The sequence below is a fragment of the Lates calcarifer genome, linkage group LG17 (assembly GCF_001640805.2).
Source record: "Lates calcarifer isolate ASB-BC8 linkage group LG17, TLL_Latcal_v3, whole genome shotgun sequence".
Taxonomy (NCBI): domain Eukaryota; kingdom Metazoa; phylum Chordata; class Actinopteri; family Centropomidae; genus Lates; species Lates calcarifer.
Window position 1 is genome coordinate 15781485 of NC_066849.1, and position 22922 is coordinate 15804406.

The window sequence follows — 22922 nt, forward strand, 5'->3', positions numbered from 1 at the left end:
TAAGCAGATCAGTTAATACTACTAAAAACTGTTTGTTGCATTCTATTTATGGTATTGGATCCACAGGATTTTTACATCAGTATGATGCCTTACTTTGATTTATCAAGTATTAAATTCTGCCAAATACAGATATTCCCATCAGGCTATCTTATATATCCACAGTCTCTCGATTCAGTTCCCAGAAAATATACTGCTACAGTATTGCCATAGAAATTAAATAAACAAGAAGATAATTATTTTTCAACCATCACTTTCATTGTGATGACAGGTGGGTGGCTGGTGCCACATGCTTTTAAGGGGATAGAAGCTGAAGAGAAAGTACAGGAAGATACCACACCTTTTGTGCATAGATGCTGTGGTGTAGTGGAGTCAGGAGTCCTCACCAAACAACATGCTGTACATGAGGTGTTCAGTATGTACAGGAAGGCCTTGTTTTGTGGGAAATGGCAGCAGCAGCATGAGAAGGACAACAGAGATAGAAAGTTTCATAATGAAACCGTACTCTCATTTTACACTGATATGCTACGGGTTTGCATTTCAAAAAAGATACTATTTAGTTTGAGACGACAGTGTGACAGTGAGAGTCTTACAGGTTACCCTTAAAAGAATAGCAAAACCATCTGCAGATGTCTTACATAGGATGAATCTAACACGTTTTTACATTTGAGCTTAAGCCATTTTGTGTTTACAGATGTTTAGACGGTGTATGTAGTGTTTAGTGATAAGTGAGGACAGGTGCTACTAAAGCTGTGTTTTTTTTTAGATGTCCCCATCTGTTCAAAGCATCACCGCTACAGAACAATAGGTGGTTTCCACTTATGTAAACCACTCACACAGTGGCATTGTAGTGAAATTAAAATGCTATCACCTGGAATGACCACGGAAGCAATGCCTTGAAGGGATATTGGTTAAAAAAAAACAAAAAATCTTCTATAAAAATGGACATTTTGGGGAAATACTCAAATGACCACATCCAGCCTATTCTCTTCCGTATTGGCTTTCTGATGCACACAACAAACCAAGACTATGACTATGTAATCCCCAAATGCTACTTCCCTATTTTGCTTCTTGACAACATGGCTTAGTGGTCCAAAGCCTGGCAAGCTTTTAGCTGTCGGTTTCTCCTGACCTGATCACATGCTGCCCTCGACTTAGTGAGCTTGCACCCCTTACCCTGTGATGTTAGGCCTGCAGCTCACTTCATTCTTTATGAGGCAACTGTCCGACTAAGAAACAGAGAGAAATACAGCCGTATGGGAGTCCAGGCACTGAGATGAGGCACTAGCCTGATGGAAATGTACTCTTACGACAATTGTCATAAAATCCTGCTCAGTGTTTTTCATGGTCTTCTGCTTTTGTGGGCTATTCTCTTCAAATGAAATAATAGGAGAAATGACAAGCAGTTTCCTTGAGCGATCAATGTTCTGATGCTGAGTGCAGAATATATTGTGTGTATCCACACAGCCAGCTTCACACAGAGGGAGGGGCACTCGATGTTCCAGCCTCTCCTGACAAACTGTTCATGTTTATGCCATTTGTCCAGAGTTTCAGTTCTTCTTTGACGCCGTTGCATGAGATTGAACTCAGCATTGAAATTTATGATTCAAGTGTTCACCATATGCTCAAAGTCCACTTCACACTAACCCTAGGGCGTTCACATGTGGAGCAGGATAATTGAATGACCGGGAGGCCTTTCCATAAGGGATTTGAAAACTCCCATCCTCGGTCCAACATGTTGACAGCCGAATCCTCATACAGCTAATCTGGTGCTAGCAGCCAATTGTGGCTATTTCGTCTCTCAAAACATCACAAGACACTCATCCAGCATTAAAACCTTAAAGTTGCTGTGTCATAGCTTATCTTGACCCCTGACCCTCTTCCATGTGGAAAAAAGGCAAACTATAATACATTATTCATGTCACTGCTGAGGAAAAGTGCAAAAGAAAAATGAGTGCTGAAGATTACTTTACCCTATTTAATGTTTATCTAATGTGTATCTGTCTGTTTCAAGGATACAGACTGTAAATCAGCTTACCATAGGTTAAAATAATATGATATAGCATGTGATAAACTATGTGCTCCCGGCGCTGTTTCTTCTTATGGATAATACAAATAAATGTTTCAATTGGATTGTTTGCATCATAAGAGTGAAGAACCTTTTAAGGTATCTGTACGGCACATGAGAATTGGGATTTGAGGGAAATTCATACATTTAAATCAAGAAACGTCAGCACTGTTTTTACACAAACATTGGTGTCTTTTCTAGGTGTAACGACAACAGGCGGTGCATAGGGGTTCCACTGCAGGCCGGTGTGTGTGTGTGTGTGTGTGTGTGTGTTTATGGTTGTGTATGTTTATGAGTGAGCGGCATAGCAGCTGGGGGTTGTAACGTGATGCCAAGATGCTGCTGTCCCTGGGAATGCTGATGCTGTCGGCCACACAGATTTACACCATCTTTACCGTGCAGCTCTTCGCCTTCCTCAACCTGCTGCCTGTGGAGGCCGACATCGCTGCTGTGAGTAAATCTTCACCCAACTAAGTGTAGAAATGTTCATAGACGCACACAAGAATAATTAAACAGTGTAACTAATAGGGTGGCAAAGGGGCAGAAAATGTCCAGTAAATTTCCAGAAGCTTTTCAGAACTTTCCATGGAAAGTTTAGCAGGGGAATTTTGGAAATATTGAGTTAGCAATTTAAATGAATCACATTCAATCATATACAAACATATAAACATGTTGTTTTGTCAAAAAGACATGCTGCAAACTAATATTATACTAATATATTTTAAAAATGGGCATTTTTGACTGATTTATTTGTTTTATGTTTTAAAAAAACATGAATGTTGAATAAAATAAACATATAAACATGCTGTTAGTTACCTTACATTTAGCATATCCGATTTACTGCCAGCTAGCTACTGTGTAAACACATTTTGATTTATTCTTTGCTTCTTAAACTCATCAAGTACTGTTAAGTTACAGATTCCTGTTAATAACCTTCCAACCTTAAAAGCATCATCACTCAACTTGGGGCTCGAAACCCACGACCCTGAGATTAAGAGTCTCATGCTCTAGCAGAAGACATTGAAATAAAACTTATAATTCTCTACAGAACTGAACCACCACAGATATTCTGGGCCAAATCATATCCAAATTTATTAATTTTTTTATTGGAAAGAGGTTTAGACCCCACAGTTCCCCCATGAGCATGCACTTGGCGACAGTGGCGAGGAAAAACTGACCCTTTAACGGGCAGAAACCTCGAGCAGACCCGGGCTCATGGTGGACGGCCGTCTGCCTCGACCGGTCGGTTGGGATGGGCTGGGGTGTCGGCTGTGGGGTGTGGGGAGTTGGGGAGAGAGAGTGGGGGGTGGTGAGGGGGCGAGGGGGCAAGAGAGTGGGGGTGGGGGAGAGAGGGGGGGTGGGATGGGGTGTTCACTGTGAACCAGAGCGCCCGAAGCACCTGGTCAGCCAGTTTCCCGTCCTCCTCCTGGTCTTTCTTTCTAGCATGACCTCCACGCAGCTCTGGAGATAATCCATTCTGCAGCTCATGCTCTTCTCTTTCTGACTCCACTTCTCCTCTTCCTCTTTGTGGATGTCCTGGAGAAGTTCAAGAGCTTCTGTAAGAGAGGCCTTCTCCTGCTGTGCCTGTGTCTGATGGATGACCAGCTGCTCCTCTGCTGACCTCTGAGCAGCTGCGACCTCTTCGTTCCTCTTTTGAAGGTCCTCAAGCTGAGCGGTGTATGAGGCCTTCATTTTCTCCATCTCAATCTGAGCCTCCTCTTTCGATTTCAGCAGGACTTCCTCCAGCTCGGCTGTTTTAAGCTGGGCCTCTTCCACCGCAAGGTTTTTCTCTGCAAGCTCCTTCTTCATTTCCAGGACTAATTCCTCGGCTGTCTTTTTGAGGGCCTCCTCATTGCTGAGCTGCTCGCTGAGCAGTTGTAGTTTGGCCAGAAGACCCTCAATCTCGCCCTGGTATTTCGACTCTTTCCCCTTTTCCTCATTGTCTGTCTGCTGCCCCTGGTCTTGGCGGTTGCTTTTGTACCAGTGATATTTTGTCTGGCGGTTCCCATGAGCAGCAGAGTTTGCGCTGAACTGTTGCAGCCTCTGTTTTGCTGTGACCATCTCTCGTTCAACTTTGTTGACTCTGTTGATGAGGTCACAGCGTGCCTCCTTCACCTGGGCCTTGAGAGCAGAAATAGTCCGCTGTGCAGCTCCTAATTTTCTCTCAGTGTTGCGCTGTTTGGACTGCGCATCAAGCAGTTGTTGCTTGAGAGCAACATTTTCTTCAAGGACTGCTGCGAACTTGTCCTCCTGGGCGAAGAATTCAATCATTTCTTTTTGTAGATTGTCTTCCATAATGGCTCCTGACTTTGGCTCTTCACCTTGGCTCTTGTCTTTGGCTCTTGTATCTGGTCTTTGAATTGTATCTGTTGTCGGACTTAAACAACTGACTGAACAAATAGACCCGTGAACCAGTCTTATATCCTCCGTATTCTACTGATGTCACAGTGCTTCTTATATTAGAACATTCTCTTCAGAATGATGTCAAATCCTTTGATTTGTCAGATTCCAAACCTGCATAACCATAGTCCCTACCAGACCCTCATCACCATGGTTACAATAATAAAGAAGCTTACTGAATTGATAGTGTTAACATTAACATCACTTTTATACCACGTCACCTGACTTCCTCCTTTGCACCTGTCATTCTTACTATGGCTATAAGAGGTCACACAATAAAATATAACTGTTGGTTGTAACAAGCTGCTGCACAGACGACCTATGGGATCATTTTTTTACAAGAGGACAGTCTCTGTCCTGTCTCTGTTATAGGTTAACCTACACACAATTTTGCACATTTCCAGTTTACTTCCATTAATTCCCATGGAAAGTTTCCAACTTTGAAAATTTCCAGAATTTTGCAACCCTAGTAACTAATTATACCCATGACAGACAGTAACAACTTGATTAGCATTGCAGGCTTGCGTTTTGTGTTTTGTTACCTCTATGCTCCCTAGTGGTCAAAATTAAAAGAAGATCCTGTCTGTTTTTCCATCTTTCAGTACTCATTTGACAACAAAACAGAGAACTTTGATGACCTGCCTGCACGGTTCGGTTATCGTCTCCCCAGCGATGGACTGAAGGTGAGTGCAGAAGGGTCAGAGGTGTTAGAGAGCTGACTTGTTTTATAGACTTAATGGCAAGTCTCTACAAATCATTCCAAGGTTTTTATGATCTCTACTTCGTTTTTTTCTTGTCCTGTTTCCATTTTTCAGCTCCACTGAATTAAAGTTTAACCATGAAAATATAGAAAATAAAGAGTGGGTAAAGAGGAAGGAGATATTCTGACCCAGTATTGTTGTGACGAAAAGGAAAGGAGAGGAAGGAAAGGAAGTGAGCAAAATAAACATAACTTTTTTTTATAGTGTGAATGAGGAGAAAACAAGGAAAACGGTGTGTATGGAAAAATGTACTCTTTTGTGAATCTGTTGTGTTCAGCTTGAAAGCTACTTGAATGTGCAGCCTGTATCCAGATGTTTAAAAAAAGGATAACCTCATTATTGGAAATAGAAGTTTAATAACATGTAATGAAACTGCTTCCAAACACTGCTGCTCTGTGTTGTGGATTGTGATAATGTAAGTTGTTATGAAGTTTCTATATGCCACCCCCCCAACCCAACACCCGGCAACCCATACACTGGTTGATCCTCAAAGCTCACAAACAGAGGGGATGATTCATGTCTGCTATCTAAGCTGGTCATTGTGGCGTTTCCCACAGTCAAGAGCCCAGTTGTTGTTGTTGCACAAAGGCTTTTGGCACACACACAGCAGCAAGCTGATGGCAAAACACTGTGCATTGTCTTGTGTTTGTGTTTATGTGCAGGTTAGGCACTGTATATTTGGATTTTCGTAATTACTGCCACTTATCTGCCAAAAATGATGTTATGTTTAGCATCGTTACACCATTATGACTACCCCACAGCGTAATTTTAGCATCGTTACGAGTTCTGACCCCGTTGTATATTTTAGGAATTAGATGAGATGATCGTCAGTGTCTGTCTCACATCATGACGGCTGACTTTTAAGGTGAACGCAACCTCAGACACATACGTGAGTGTTTGTATTCCCCATTTGCCACCACCTGTCATCAACAGACAGTAGTGGGAATACAACTAGTCTAAAAACATCTAATATCGAGTCTGACATTTTTAACACTTGACACTTTTTAAGGGAAGGGGTTCAGAAAATAGAGTTATTTATTAATTTTACAAGCTCATTATAGCAAGACATACCTGTTAGCATATGTCTTAATAGATGGAAAGTTGGGGCACCTGGGAGCACAGTGGTTAATTCATAAACCATATAAACACAACTCTCTCTTTCCTCACGTTTGTATGTCTCTCATAGTGTTGCTGTCCAAGACAAAATGCCCAAAAATAACCTCTAAAAAGTGTAAACTCTCCAGCAGTTATCCATTGTACCGGTACAGGTATCCCAGCTGTATGTAAATGTGGTGTACAGAAGGCGCATGTATGACCCCAAACTGAGCACATTCCCACTTCTCTCATATATTCAGATATATCTAGGACTTGGTTGTTGACTGCAGAATTGCTAGCATGCACTATTTTTAATCATGGTGGTGAGAAAGATATTAATTCAGTTGCATCCTCAGTGTATGACATGCTGTATATTTGTGTCACTAGGGGTCATGGTAACGGTAGGTCGCTCTGAGTAATGTCTCACCTCAGTCCAGGCAAACAGTGTGGATTATTGCACACAGTCATGTTGCTCATTGTGTATGTGTGTAAGCATATTAGTCTTATATAAGATTTTGTGTTACGAAAGCTGAGAAAAGGCTTAGTCTCTCTGTTACCCCTCTTAAACTCTCATCTAATCTCTGTCTGGTCAGGGCAGAGAGACCGAGCACCATGCAGACATGCTGCCCTAGTCCCTGAGGGCAAAACTCAATCCATCCATCCTAAAGTTACCCTCCCATTCGCCCGCCTGTGTCTGTGTCCGTCTGACTGAGTTTGGCAGGGGGCCGTTTCAGACGACAGCTGTGGTTTTACGGCTGCACCAAGGAAATTTCTAATGTTAAAATACACCCAGAATATCGGCCGCATTATCACATTTTGATGTTGTAGTAATAGAACCTCTCATCTTCTATAGACAAGCTGAAGATTTGCTTTGTTTGTCAATCTTGATGATGATTTTTTTTTGGGGGGGGGGGGTTTCAGGTGATGGTCACTGTCAAAGATTCACAGAAAAGGTTAAAAAACAAACCAAAAAAACAAACCAAAAAAACAAACCGACTTTTCGTCATGCAAACTCTAGATGTCTTGTGGTGCGCTCACTCTTTGTCTGATGCTGTTTAGATTTCTGCAGAGTAAAGGTTTCATCACCTTTCTCTTCCACTGTCTCTAAATAAAGTGCTATGCACTATCGGCCTCTTTTAACATACTGTGTCCCCACCTCTTATCTTTGTGAGTTTTTCATTAATGCATATGCAGCAAGAAGAGGCAAACACCTTACAAAAATTCATGCAAATTGCATGCATACTACAAAGCAAAAGCCGTAGTTCATCTTTTAAAATTTGCATGTTTCTGAGATAAACTCCCTTCAGATGTATAATGCCCAGAGAAACCTCTGGCATCACAAGGCAGCACAAGCCTGTTTGACTCCAGAGGATTCCCCACAGGGAGCGAGGCTTCAAACAGAGACTCCCCTGTTTCCACTTACACAACAACTGGGGCTGTTTACAGTTGCCTCATGGTCTCAAAGCCACTGCAAGCCTGCGTACACCCACACTACACAACAGTTACACTTTGTTTAATTTCTGACATGTACTTATCAGTAGCTTTATTTGGAGCATTAAAATGTAGCATAACTGCACTTGCCACTTTGAAATTAAACTCAGAGCAAAATCATACTGTGTCTTAGATTTGAAGACAAGTTTCTTTATATTGTATATCCCAGTTATATACTACATACACTGTATACTGTATTCCCCAGGAACAGACACTGCAAATAAGTTTTGCTTGTTGGTAAATTAGGCAACAGCAACCTGATCAAAAATGGAGACTGATGAAATGTATAGATTTGCGTCATGAACACAGTTGTGTCATGAAGATGTAGATTGGTTAGAACAGTTCAGTCACAGTCAGTTCAATTTGCTTTTGCTGTGTGGTGTGATGGTGCTCAGGTTTCCTTGGAGAAAAAGATGATCTGGTTTAAAATGAAGCATGTGTTGTATGCACAGTATGATGGTAAAAGGCAATCAGCAGTTAAATCGAAATACTCATTTTTTTAAACTTAACAGTGAAGAGAACAACACAATGGAAAATAATCCTAAATCCTGCATTCAAAATTTTAGTGATGTAAGTATTCAAAGTGCACTTTGAATACTTGGTGGTGTTGAATTGATGCTGTTGCTGGTACCAGTGGTGGAAAAAACTACTACAAACTCATCAATTCATTATACTTTTTTTCCTTATGTAAATCTTTGCAAAATTGTTACAGCCATCACACATATGCACTGGAGTAAAAACTACACTCTGAAATGAAGTGGAGCAGACGTATAAAGTATATATGAGTACTTAAAAACTTAACATAAACATATTTTATTGTTTTTTTTTTTTTTTTAACAGTTTACTTTGAGAGAGAGAGAGAGAGTAAATGATGTACAACAGAGTTCTGGGCTACACACTTTAGACAACGTTCATCACTGGGAATTCTTATTCAGATACTGGCTATGAATCGATACCCAGCCTTAAAATAACTTCCCTTTTCTCAGGAAACCTTTTAGCATGCCACTCTTTTTGTTTTTTTATTTCTGTACCCAGTTTCACTTCCACAATTATAGGGCTGAGAGGAGATGCTTGAATTTCCTTTGGAAAGTCTTTGTGGTTTTGGACGTTGCAGAGAGAGGAACGGCTCTGGCCGGTTAGAGAGCCTCAGATGTGAACACCCTCTTGAAATATGTAAAAATAAAAAGATATAAATATTCCTTTTAATGTGACATAAAATCATTGGTTTCTACGTATGTGCTTTTCCAGAGATCACAAAAGAGATACAACACTATCACCACAGCCAGTATTGCTCCAAAATATTTCGGATCATTCCAGCTTGCTAATTTTAGAAGCGGCAGAAGGAATGTCTTAGTTAGTAAATGACAAAATTGGCACAAACCTCCGTGCAGCTATTTCCTCAGGTTCTAATTGAACTCTAGGTGCGAGGATTCAGCAGAGGTGATTTGGATGTTTTGTTTGTCAGAAGATTTTTTTGTGGGTGTACGAAGAAGTGGCAGGAAATACTCCTCCCATGTCAGATGTCAAGTGTTGCGTGTTGAAGGAAAGAGCCAACATGGTGGCACTGTACGTGAGGAGGCTGCATATTCTGAGTGGAAATTATGTATTAAGCTTTTTTTGCTTGTTTCCCTGGAGCCTAAAGAGGTTTCCTCTGGTGGCTTTACTTAAGTAGAGGTAGCAATACCACAATGGAAAAAAACACATTATTACCAGTGGCCGCCTTTGACCCAGTGTGAGCTGGGAAAGAAAAATCAGTTAGCAACAGCTAGCAGCTAAATGTTTCCCTACTAAACTGTATCCCTCTCTGTGCTGCATATGTCTACCTAGCAGGGATAACTATCAAATTTGGATCCAGCATATTGAGCAAGCTCAGGTGTCATCATGTGACCTATGTATAAAAATGTGGACCTTAGAGTTTATGCATTGAAATTAAACCTTGAAAGAAAAACTCTTCCTTGAGAACCTCTTCTCTTTTTCTCTAGGCCAAAGGTGTAATAACAAACACTGTTCATCCTGTTGGCGTCAGCCAGTTGTCTGCTTAAACATGCTCTGCTGTGTCAACATGAAAGAGGTGAAACATTTGACACTGGATGGAAATTGTGAGGTTTTTTTTTTCTCAGATTCATCTGAGCTGAAGCAGTAATGTAGTGACTTAATGCACCTGCTGAATGAGTCATTTATCTTGTACCAAGTTATTGTAAATGCATGTAATGAGCTGATCGCACGACAGATAGTCATCATTCCCATCGGTGTCTGGATGATTTGCTGCATGTTTACAGTGGTAAAATGAGTCTAATGGTGTCTACTCAGCTGCCTCACTCTGCCTTTTGTCTGATTCGGTTGAGTTTAATCTTGTTCACTTTCTCCACCCACATTTTCTCAGCCAGAGTCAAGTTTGACCTAGAAACAATCCCACATTTTTGTTTTTTACATTCAGATTTCAGCCGCCCCATTTCACTGGCATTCCTGTCCAGGTTGAGTGCAGTATTGGGACAGGCCTCCGAAAGAAGGTCAAGGGTCAGTGCATGTAGATATTGTGATGTAACTTTAAAGAAAGTGCAGGGTATAGAGGCTAAACACAGTAATAAACACTGGTCTGTTTGTCTGTCTAAACACAAGCTCTGCAGCCTCACCTGCTTCCTGTTGTGGTCATGCATGAGGTAGGGTTTTTTGGTATTGATTTAGGCAGGTTAAAGAGGGGTATCTGAATCTGAGTCTGAGCGTGGAGTCGTGCAAGCTTTAATCTGCTTACAGGAAGTCCCAGTCGAGTTGGAGGGAGTTATTAATTCCACTTGTTTTTCTCTATCTGAACCCAGAGCAAATCTGCAAACAAGCCTTACAGTGAGACTTTTACTGACAGGATTAAGTGCGATCACTGTGCAGTAATTTAAAATAGTCTACCAGAGCACCCCCCCTCCTTTTCCCCTGGAATTGTGCAACAATAGAAAAGAGTTTTTAGCACTCAAATGCTGTTACAGCTCACTCTCTGGTTGTTTGTTTTCTAGTGTGCAGAACAAGGGGAAATCAAAGGATATTTGTAGCTTGGATTGTTTTTTAAAAAACACATTTTACACATATTCTCTTACAAGTTAATATCAGCTACGTTCACTTCTAGATCTCTGAGAAAACAGCTTCAGATACTCCTCATTATACGGTGAATTCGACTGAATGCATCTGAACACGCATCAGGTCATAGTCAACCTTTTAAGCTGTTCTGTTTTGTAGCGCAGTGGGAGCAAAAAGAAGCAGCAAAGGTTGTCTGGTTGTAGCTTTTTGATTTTCTGATTTCCACACATCTTTACTCACAAGGCTCAAAGGACAAACTAAAGCCAGCTGAAGTATAAAAAATAAAGATAAGCTGCTCCGTTCTTAAAATGGGAATAATTACTGATATTCAGACTGTCTCAACCAATGCTGTCAACAAAGAAAGATGAGGGGAACTAGTAATTACTTTGTAACGTACAACAACATGTGGGAGCGCTGACATGAACTTTGAAAAACATGTGCTGTTGGGTAATGGTTGATAGCTGGATGATTCACTTTACTGCCCTCACACTGGGGGCCCAGGGTTTCCACCACCATGTGGATCCTTCATACTACAGTTCACCATGTGTACCTTTAATATTGTAAAGCGCTTTAGAAGAATGTCATGAATGTCATGAATTTCCCTTCCTACTACAGTTTTTTCTCTTCACTCCGACACCTAGCGCTGGTGATGTGTAAGCTAGAATACTTCCCAATTTCAGCATCACATGCTTGACGAATGATTAGTCCTCACGTTTGTTTGTTTTTTTTTCCACTAATGCAATAATGGGAAATTGCATTTGGTATTGCTTCAATGCAGGCGTTCTTATATATTTTGAGTTTTAAGGTGGTATTATGAGATTGTTGAGAGATTGTTGTCTGGAGGTGATGCACAGTCTGCATTTTCATCGCCTACGTTTTCAGGATTCCCCGTCCTTCCCCCACAGTTATTTCCTGTTTTTCACCGTGCTCTTGTCTCTGCATTCTGCAGTGCTGGCAGGTGTTTTTTTTCCTTTCCTTTTTTTCCTTTTTAAAACATGTTTCCTTTGCCCAGCAGAGGGCGCTCTTGCCACTGATTTCAAAGTCAGGAGGAGGAATGTGAGGCAGTAGCACAGTGATGTCATTTCGCAGCAAGGCAGGGCTGCACCGGAGGAGGCACCCAGAGGTGACGGTGGCGAGGGGAGCGGGTGATTCCTCACACGTTCCTTCACAGATGTCCCTGATCTCCAAACTTGACCTTTCGTATGTCATCAGGTTTTATCAGTGTTAAACTTCAACCAGACAGTGCATTTAGTCAGCGGTTTAGTCTCTCCACCGCCGCACAGTCCTGCAGATGCGCTTGTAAAGGTGATGTGTCACTGTGGTCGTTTCCCATATGTGGCTCAGACGCTGTTTTGGAGTCATGGCGGTGTGGCAGCCGGAAAGATGCACTCACAGTACACTGGTTTGCTGCTAACTGACAGCGGCCTTGTGTGTGTGAGTGTGAGAGAGAGGGAGAGAAAGAGAGAGAGAGGGAAAAGTGCTGACTCCCCTTGATATACAGGCTGGGGTTGGCTTTAAGAGAAAGAGAGGGAGCTGGAAGTGCCGGCAGGGTCCCAGAGTCCCGCAGCAGTCCACACTTCCTGTCTACCACCCTGCCTCTGACACACATGCACGCACACAGTGGTGTCAGTTACACTTGCGAAAGAGCAGCAGAGATTTAGAAATGTATATCACACTAAGACCCTCTGGCCTCATCCCTTGTGTGTTTTCCTTTCATCACCTCTCGTCCATTTATCTGTTCTTCCTCTCTCTCTTTGTCTTCACCTCTTCTATTTTTGTCTCTCTCTGTCCGTTGCTTCCTCTTTTGCTGGTATTTTGGTTATGTATCTGATTCCCTTTGCCTCCATATTTGTATCTCTTTGCTGTTTCCGCCTTTCTTCTCCCTCCTTTTATCTCTCTGTCAGCCTCTCTGTCTGTCTCTCTCTCCGTCTCACTATCTCCCTCTCATCAGTAACTTCAAAAAAAGCTGTTGCTGGAAATGGGACTAAGACAGGAAGCAGCAGAGCGAGAGAAAGAGAGATGGGAAACACGAGGGGCCGGAGTTTTTCAGGGCAAAACCGAGAACAACAGCTTGAACTGTAGTAGACCATAACACACATGCGTGTTACACACACACACGCAGCATTTGCGCATGCCAGTAATCTTCATTCCAGTGGAAAGTTCTGTATTCATAATACATGCATTACCATGTTAAATTAATGTTTGATTTGCCAGTGGCACGTCTGGGGCTACAGCAAAACTGTTTCTTAGCATCTTGGGTTTTTTTTTTTTTCTTTTCAAGTTTGTTTTTCATCTGTGGTTATGATGGATGTTGTTAATCTGGGAGCAGCGGGAAAGTTGAACAAAGATGCCGCCACTCAGATTCTGGGTCAGAGAGCCATGGCTGGGTCCTGGGATTCAACTGTGTTGTGTCTAGCCTGCTTAAGGTCTCGTAAATTGGACTGAACGGTGTGATTATATCTTGGAAAGGACTGCAATTTGCTTACCAAAAAAAAAAAAAAAAAACACACCCACAAGGAAACATTTCTTGTTTTTAATGCTGTCTTTTATCATATTTTGAAGTGAAGTGATTTTTAAAAAATCATTTTCAGCCAGTGATTTGCCTGCTGTTCAACAACTATCAACACAAATCATACAAAGCTATCAAAGTCAGATCGAATATGACCAGTGGGATCTCAGAGATGCTGAGAAAGTGAGATAATGACCATTAATGTCACTTTGAATCTGCAGACATCAGTCCCTGTCAGTGCCCCCCGAGCAAAACCCCCACCTGCTCATGTGGAGCTCAGAGGACGCAGGTTCTGATGCAGAAATGAGTGAAAACTGAATGAATGTCAAGCAAGGTCATTAATTTTTTCAGCGGTATAATAATTAATCATGATTGCTGGTCCTTCTGATCTGTTTTCTGGTTTGAACTATTAAATGCGCCTGGAATACAGAGAATCCTTTATGTGACAGGGGATTCAGTTTGTCAACCAGTGACTTTTTACACTGTTTTACAAAGTGCTTGGAAAGTGTGTGAAAGTGCCTGTTGGACTCGGAAACTGTGTAAGTCACTCACGTGTCTGTTGATGTCATCCCCGCAGGGCTTCCTGATTGGTGCACGGCCAGAGAACGCATGCGAGCCCATCGAGCCCCCTCCGAGGGACAACCTGACGGGCGCCTTCATCGTCCTCATCAAGCGATTTGATTGCAACTTTGACATCAAGGTACACTGTTTACGCTGGATGGTGTGCGTGTTGTTACTGTTAGCAACCGCGCCACACCCCGTAATCAACCCCAAACATCTCTGGTTTTAACCTAAATGTAACTAGTTTAACTTTAGATCAAAACCGAGTACAGAAATACAACCAAAACAAGGCAGACTGACCAAATTATGTGCAGCATCATTGTCAGTGCAGTGATTTATGGTCTTTGTATTTCACTCGCAGTCTTCCAGTGCTTGTTCAGTGCAAGTCAGATTTTTTGGAAAGTGTTTGCAGTTTGAGTGCGTAGCAACACCTGGAGATCATTCAAAACATCATTTCCTTCAGCAGCTGTTAATTTATAAGAGCAAGCTGCCAAAACTGTAAAAGTGTGTGCGAGGCACTGTGCACCACTGTGTGCTGCCTCTCACTGCTCTTATGTCAGTAGGTGGTGTTTCGGAGTTAGTTTCACTGAAGCTCTTAGATCAGCTCGTTGGGACACGAAAACAGGAAGAGGCCATTTCCCTAAACACAGTTTCCTGCTTAAGAATCTGCCCTACTCTACTGCCCCTCTTTTCTTTTTCTACCACTGAGAGGCTAAAAGTTTTGTTTGCTTAATAAGTCACTGAAGTGGCCAAGAGATGGAAAGAATCTGATCTCCATTAGTCAAATGAGGGGTCCGGGCCACGTGCAGCACCGAGAAAGAAGCAGGAGCGTTGCCTGGAGGACAAGATAGATGCTCTCACAGTCAGACGGAGGACAAAAGGAGAGCAGTAGTAATTGTTGTTCTGTGTCTGTGACATGCTGCCAAGGCCTCTAATCTTAATTAAAACCTAACTAACCTACTGGCTATAAATTAACTCAGGATTTCAGTTGAAATGGGTCATTTGTTTTTAAAGGAAACACATTTTTTTTTTATTTGTGGGACGGTAGAAACCTTGATTATACATTTGTTTTGCTTTTACATTTTCCTGTCGAAACTGTTCTCAGGACCTGCAGACGTCCCGAATTGTTGCCAGACACTTGAGAAGTGAACACATTAAGGTTCTCCCAGGATCAGAAAAACTTGTAATTTGCGGTCTGAACAGTTGATAAATTTGGCAACAGAGTTGGCAGCAAGTGAATTACACAGTTTTATTATTAACACAGCACCCTCTGCTGATTCCCAAGGATAATTTCTATCAGAAATTATTTGACTTTTGGCTCAAGTTCAGTTCCTTGGGAGTCAGATGATTCAAAGTGAAGCTTTTGCTCTTTTTTTTCACTTTGATGCTAGAGAAAAGTAAGTAAAATGTTGCTCATGGATTCAGAGTAAAACAGAGGAAAGAACAGAAAGTGGGGAGAAGGAGTGAGGTAGACAGAGGGGGAGAAAAAGGGAGCCAGGATTAAGAGAGTGAGAGTGGGGATGAGTAATGGGGTGAGAGAGGAGAGAGAGGAAAGCATGCAACCTCTTGGCATCTTCCTCTCTGCCTCTTTTCCATCTCTCTGTCTCTTACTCTCATACTTTTCAGCCTTACCTTTTTCCCTCTGTAGCTTCTTGGTTGCCTCCCCATTCATTTCCTCTCACATTTCCTGCCTTTCTTTCTTTTTCAGTCTGTTTTATTTGTCGTCATGTTTTTTTTTTTGTTTTTTTTTCCTCACTCTATTGTAACTCTGGAGCAGCCATGCAGCCTTATAAGGTCTTAATGCATCACACACACTCAAACATGTTGACAGACAGAGCGGTGAGGTGTTCCCTTTGCTGGAGCGTAACCAGACTCCGCTCTGCATAGCTGTGTGTCAGACACACAATACAAACACACACACACACTCAAAAACACACCACTTCTTCTGGTCTGATCTATGTCAGATTTGCCATTTAACCCCCTGCAAGCAGCAGCTTTGACTTGCTAAGGTTTGCTGTGATTTTCTTGTTGTAGAGCTCTGGTGTAATCTCACAACACTTGTTCTCCCAGTTGTCTAGAAACAGCACTTTAACATTTAGTGCTTTTTTCACAAGCATCTATTTGACTTTAAAAGTAAACTGTCCCCCCGTGACCACAAAAGCATCTCCCTCCAATCAAAGTAAATTTTAAGATGATATTTCCTCAAAGCCCTGTTGATTCCTGTTGCTAATAGGATGAAGGTATTTGTCCTCCCACCTCGTTTCCCCTCCTGCATCACTGTGTTTGTGTCTCATCTTTTGGCTTTAATGTGACAAGTAAACATGGGCTGATGTTTCCTTTCCTTTTTTTTTTTTTAATCGCTCCTCATACCATCTGTTCATGTGAGAAAGGTGACTGCAAGGTCAGATGTTGTAAGGCAACATCTTTTTAACAGCAGAAATTAAACTGCAGCAGATACAGCTTCGTCAACCGTAGTGCCGAAATGTTAGGGTTATTTTTCAAATTAGTTTTTTTTCCTGTGTTTTTCCCCAAACCATGTAGAACTGAACACCACATCTTTAGAGGGTGCTCATTCATTCCAGATATGCTAAAAAAAAGGTGTCTCTTTTTTCTTGTTTGCTTCCACTTGGTGTGACCCACTCACATAGACGTACGACAGCAGCTCTTCTAGGCTCTGGGAAAGTTCTATAAATATTAAATCTTCATGGCTTAAATATTCATAATAGTGGGCTGTCCAGAAGCCTTGTGGTTGAAATGCAACCCGCACGTCCCTGGTTGGATCTGGTCAGGGACATTTGTTGCGTTCAAACTCCTCTCTTCTTCTGCATTTCCTGTCTGTATCTCCACTATCCAAATAAAGCCAAAATTCCCCAAAAGAAAAATTCTCTGAAGTGACTTAGTTTGCTATCAGATGGAGCAGTTTTACAGATACATCTTTGTAATGGCCCTCTATGGGCAAAGTACTCCCTGGCCTGTAGAGAATTCATTTTTTGTTGCAGTACCGCCTTTGGCCACTGGGATAAATTGGCAGCAGGGCAATACTCCATGTGCCAAATGTAGCTCTCCTGACACAGCCATGTGTTTACTGCTTGTATTTAAACATGTCATCAACACTCATAAATATGATTGCTAAAACAGGTAAATAAGGACCAGTTTGAAACGTATTACAGTAATCCTGGAGTTTGACAGTAGGCTGGAAACTTTAGAAGTCTGAAGTGTGTGTGTGTGTGTGTGTGTGTGTGTTATGGAGGGTGTCTTTGAGTGTTATCTCCTTTCCAATCTCTTTTTTCCCCCTCGCTCATTCCTCACATCCTGTCCTTGATTTCCTCCCTTGGTCTGCCTTATATTTGCACACACACACACACACAAACAAGGCTTGTCTCTGAGGTCTGACATCTGCCTCTGGCTTAATGATTGCTCATATCTACAGACATCAAGACATGGACACACATGTACACAGTTATGTGTGTGTGCGTTTCTCTCTCTCTTAACACACAGCTACCCTGTCCTCTGCCTCTGTCTTTCCCTGTGGCAGTCTTTGTCTTCCCATCACTCTCACAGTTGTGGTCCTTTTTCGTCTTATCCTTGCTTGCTGTTGTCTGCTTTTCCCTCTCCCTGGTGAGCGCACACACACACACACACACACACACACAGTTTGTTGCTAGCATTCAGCTGTCTACCTTGATTCCCTGTCTCTTACTCGCCCTCTCACACACAGACACACACACACACTCTTCTTCCCTCCCTCCCCTCTTCATCCAGGCTCAGTTCCCTCCAGAAGCTGCAGGAAAACAAAGGAATAATAGATTCCATCTTGACTGAGACAAGGCATTTGTGTGTGTGTGTGTGTGTGTGTGTGTGTGTGTGTGTGTGTGTGTGTGTGTGTGTGTGTGTGCGTGTGCGTGTGCGCGCGTGCTGTGCAGGAGTGTCACCCCCAACAAGCCAAACTGTTTCATTCCATCGCCTTCCATCTCTTTCTGCCTCTCCTTCAGCCTCCTCTGTAGCAGTTACCCATTAGCATCCTGTGAGCAACTGCGTACAATTTTAATGGATCCATGGCCGTAATGGGCAATAAAACGGACACTCACCCACTTAACCCAAGTGTTAGCACCTCCACCCGTGGAGTATGTGAGTGTGTGCATGAGAGGGAGAGTGTGTTGCGATAAGACACGACAGAGAGGAGGTCGAATGTCGAGAGAGAGAGTGTCGGAGATGGGGAGGGGTGAAGGAGATCAAGTTAAGGGGTGTTAATAGGCACGCTCCATCTTTGTGTGTGTGTGTGTGTATGTGTGAGAGAGAGGGAGAGAGAGAGAGAGAGGAGAGAGGAGGGGAGAGAGAGAGAGGAGAGAGAGAGAGGGGAGCATTCCCCAATGGACGTCCCTTTTAGAAAGTAAATCTCCAGAGAGGGAGAGGGTTTGCACTTCCTGTACACAGGGATTCTTTGAGGTAGTGGTGGTGGTGGGGGGAGCCCCCTCGTTGGTGACCTTTTTGACCTTTCTGGGAGGGGAGAGGGGGTGGACAGGAAACCCAATGCCCTTTTCCTCCCCTCTCCCTCCCATGGACCTTTCCCCTGTGCCTCCCGTCTGTCTTTGCAGCCTGTCTGTCCCCCTGCAGTCCTTCAGTAACACACAGACAGACACACAGGAGGTCTACAGTATATACACTGAGACATAATGTCCTGGTTGCGTAACATGTGCTCAGATATGCCAAGGTCTGTGTAACCACGTTGTTCTCCTCTCTTCTCCTTCTCTCATATGCATTTTTTTTTTTAAATTACTAATTCAGCCTCTCTCTGCTGCCCTCTATCTGTCAGTGTTTACAGTTTTCCTCTTCCTGTCTTTTCTGTATTTGATTAAACCATTGGTTAAACTGTGATTTAATGTGCACTGGGATAAGTTAAAACAGCTTTAAAACTCCATCCATGAATATGCCTCCTCTTATGTTTCTTTTGAGAGATGATGATACTGTTTGCATTGACCTGGGAGGTAAATTTTAAAGGCTAAGTATTGGGGTGCCGGTTTACTAAATAAATCTAGTCCACGGTACGGTTATTGAGATATACATTCAGTTTATTAGCCGCACCTAGCTAAAACTAATGCAGGCTAATACAAACAGCCCTGCAGTAAATCCGAGCTTCATGATGGTTATAATGTTCAGATTTTATTGGAGCGGTTTTAAAGAGGTGCTGATTCACCTTTATGGTCATTTTGGAGGCTGTAGTTTGTGCTGCTGTTGAACTGTAGTGCTTTATACAGAGAGATGTTTCTGTTATTTAACGTACACTCACTGTGGTGGACAGAATAATAGAAACACCTCTTATGAAATAACAAATATTCAAACAACACCACTGACTGTGTCTTCCAAAAATGAACATATGGTTGAATCAACACCTGTGTAAATCAAATTTATTGCAGGATTAGACTGCATTCATTTTAGCTAAATATACTGTACTGTATTGTACTACTTGAACCTATGTAAGCAGCCAGTGTCAAACATGGGTTAATGCTAATTGCTAAAATGTAGTGTTAAAGTAACATGAGTAGACAAGGGTCATAAAGTCATCAGCGTGACTCAGTGCAGTCTGTTATCCAGCAATATTCCAGTGTATTGTGTAAAAGCACACAGCGGCTGGTTGAGATGACAGCTTTTTGTCTGGTGGAAAAATTTCCCCTCCCCGAGACCGAGGTCACACCATGAGACAGTCCAAAACCAGTCTGGCAAAGGGCGGTTTAGACTAAACTGTTCAGTCTGACGGTGTAAATGCCTTTTCTCTTGGCAGGAAGCTGTGAACTCCAGCTGACAGGGCACACATCAGGCATCATAACACCAAACAATTCTCCCATTCAGAAAACATTTACCAGAAGAGCTCAGTTATGATAGGAGAAGTGAGAGTGAAGGATAAACAGGCCAGGCCACTATAACAAGAAACTGCATGTGATGTGTTTTGAGATAATTTGGAGGCAGTGATGCATTACTTAGTTTGTCCAACAGGGAGCACAGACACGTTCATTATTCAGCTGTAAAATGTTCCCCTTAGGACATAATAGATCACATTGTTTTAAAAAAAAAAAAAAAAGTCCCTATCGAAAATGTTGCTTATGATGATGTGTTGATTTAAAAAAAAATAAATCTAAGTGACATTGTTACAAGAACATCCCTGTATTTGAAATTGTGTAACTGTGTGCAGCCTTCCAGGAAAACATATTACAATTATTACTTATCAAAAGTTCACGATTAATCTGTAAATTAATCATGTGCGTCATAAGTTCTCAATTAAAGATATTCAGATACTGGAATAATAAAGGTCCATTGTAGACAAGGAGGGAAAATTAAATTACTTTTACTATAAAGGCTCACATTGTCTATTCAGTTTACTGGACTTTTCCACACCAGCAATACTTAAAGAATAATGGGAATCAGAAATGAAGACCTCTTCTAATAGCAACATGATGCGTTCAGGCACATGTTTTAACTTCTGTAAAGACAACTTTTGTTGCAGCTTCACCTTTGTAATTTTCTGTTTGGCACAAATGACCCGTTTTGAGTGGAAAGAAGCAGCAGAAAACAAAGTACGGTGCATGTGGTGATGTAAACTGTATCCGTGACAGGTTACAAAGTGCCATCGATTGACAGCCGAGCCATGCAGTTGATATGTTGCTGCTGGAATTCAGTGAAGGAGCAGGAAGAAGCAGCAAAAGGATGAGGGTGAAAGTCCCTCTGCTTATCTCGAGGTGTGGCTGTGCAGGGTTCCTTCTTCTTCTCCTGTATATTATCATCAGATCATCATCTGTAAAGATTGTGATGAGTTAAGAGTAGTCAGGAGAGCTGTGTTTTTTTTTTTTTCCTGCAACAGTTAAATCTACCAGTCAGAAAAAATCAAGCGGTCTCCTCCGCAGCCGCAGTTGGTCAGTGTTTGTTTTGGTGGCTGGTAATTTCCCATCTAGCCTTGCTTCCTACCTCTGCCTTACAGTAAATGCATTTCATCGTGCGGCCTTTTTGTGCTGCAGTGACCTCACAGCCCCGAGCTACTGACACACACACTCAGACGCACACACACACACACACACACACACACACACAGGCCTCAGTCTTTACTCAAACAATGATCTAGCTTCCTGCACACACTCACTCAGTCTTATGACAGGGTATGACTATGGCTGACTGGATGTATGACTTGCTCGAGTGTGTGTGTGTGTGTGTGTGTGTGAGAGGGAGAGAGAGAGAGAAAGAGGGCAACGGCCATATCTCATGTGGCTGTGTCGTTTTTCAGAGCTGCTGTTAATGTCTGTCGCAATTTGTTGTGGCAACAAACAGCTCAGCCTGCTCCCTTTGGCCTACAGGGCAGACACACACACACACACACACACACACACACACACACACACACACACACAGACACACACACACACACACACACACACACACACACACACATACAAAGATACACACACTATCTTGTCCTATGCATATGCATATGTAGGTACAATGAAACACGCAGCAATCTCTGTCCTCTGAGTCACAGTTATCATCTCTCTGTCCTAACTCTTAAAATCAGCTACTTGCCCTGAGGTAGTTGGTGTTTTCTCACTTTTACCACATTTGTAGTTGTATGTAAAACTTTATTTATGCAGGACTTTTCAAAAAAAGTGCTTCACAATCACAAAAACATGATAACTAGCACACAAAAGTTGCTAAAGAGTATCAGCAAATTGGGACAAGGAAGCATCCCTGATTAAAGTGTGTTGTAGTTATCTTTATAACACCTTTAGTTCAAATATAGTCTCTTTCACACACACAGGTGCATTGTATGAATTGCAGTTATGCTGTGCTATCAGTGTATGCGGCTCCTCCCTGCAGTTTACAGTTTTATTGAACCCTTTATCTAATCAGCTGTCTGGACCTTGAAACTAAAACCCAGCTCTGTGCTGCATCGCACTCCTCTGAAACACGGAGGAGAGAGGAGGGAGGGAGGGATGAAGGAGAACAGGGGAAATGAATGAGAAAGAGGGGAGGGAGGGATTAAAGGCGGGAGGGGTTGGAAGTATGAGAGAAGGGGCTGGGCAGATTTCTGGAGAAGGTGGCAGTGATGGTGATGTAACGAGGGTAATGAGGGCTGAGAGAAGGAGAAGGTTAAATTTAGCGAAGGAGTTGGTAGGGGAAGAGGAAGAGGAAAAAAAAGAGGGGAGTTTGGAAGGGAGGGGAGCAGAGGGGAGGAGAAATAAAAGAAGGGTGGCATGAGGAGGAAGAAAGGGTGGGAGGAGAAGGGTTGTAGAGGATGGAAGCGAGAGAGAGAGAGAGGAGACGTGAATGAGGGAAAAAAGGCAACAAATGGGAGAGAAACAGTTAAGGGAGGAGAGATGAGGAAATGAGGACCTGATTGGGAGCTGGTGTCCAAACAGCAGAGGAGCAGGAAAGGCTTACCTGTGTCTGATATGGTTTAGAAAAACGTTGAACCATTAGATGTGTGCGTGTCTTTGACTAAAAGGAAGTTTTTGCTTGCCACAGTCGCCTAGTGCTTGCTCATGGTGGGATCTGTTGGGTCTCTATAAATCCTATAAGATAAAGAGTACGGTCTAGACCTGCTCTATATGTACAGTGCCTCGAGATAACTTCTGTTGTGAATTGGCGCTATATAAATAAAATTTGACTATTTTGCCCCTCCAAATGTCCTTGTTACATTCAAAGACAAACCAAGCGCTTCACATGTTTTATTTGTCTCAGAAGTTGTATTATGAGCAAAATAAATAAAACTGACTTATTTTGTTCAGGTCTGGAGAGGAGGAGGAGGAGGAGGAGGAGGAAAAAGATGAGGCAGAACAAGAAGATGGATATGGGTGATTACACAGGTGTACCTTATAAAGTGGACACTGTATGATTTAAAGATTAATTTATAGAAAGGACTGATTTTCTCAGTTCTTCTCTCCTGCAGTGATGCCCAACCTGGTCAGAGCTAATACTGACTACACAGACCTGA

General features: G+C 42.3%; 1 protein-coding gene across 1 annotated transcript in view; it reads left to right on the plus strand.

The window, feature by feature from the left end:
* Positions 1-22922, plus strand: part of rnf13 (ring finger protein 13) — a 43445-nt gene that overhangs the window by 977 nt on the left and 19546 nt on the right. Inside the window, exons 2-4 of the mRNA XM_018673104.2 lie at positions 2267-2515; positions 5068-5148; positions 13965-14087. Coding sequence (XP_018528620.1) covers positions 2402-2515; positions 5068-5148; positions 13965-14087 — 318 coding nt within the window. The 5' untranslated portion in view covers positions 2267-2401. The remainder of the gene's footprint in view (positions 1-2266; positions 2516-5067; positions 5149-13964; positions 14088-22922) is intronic.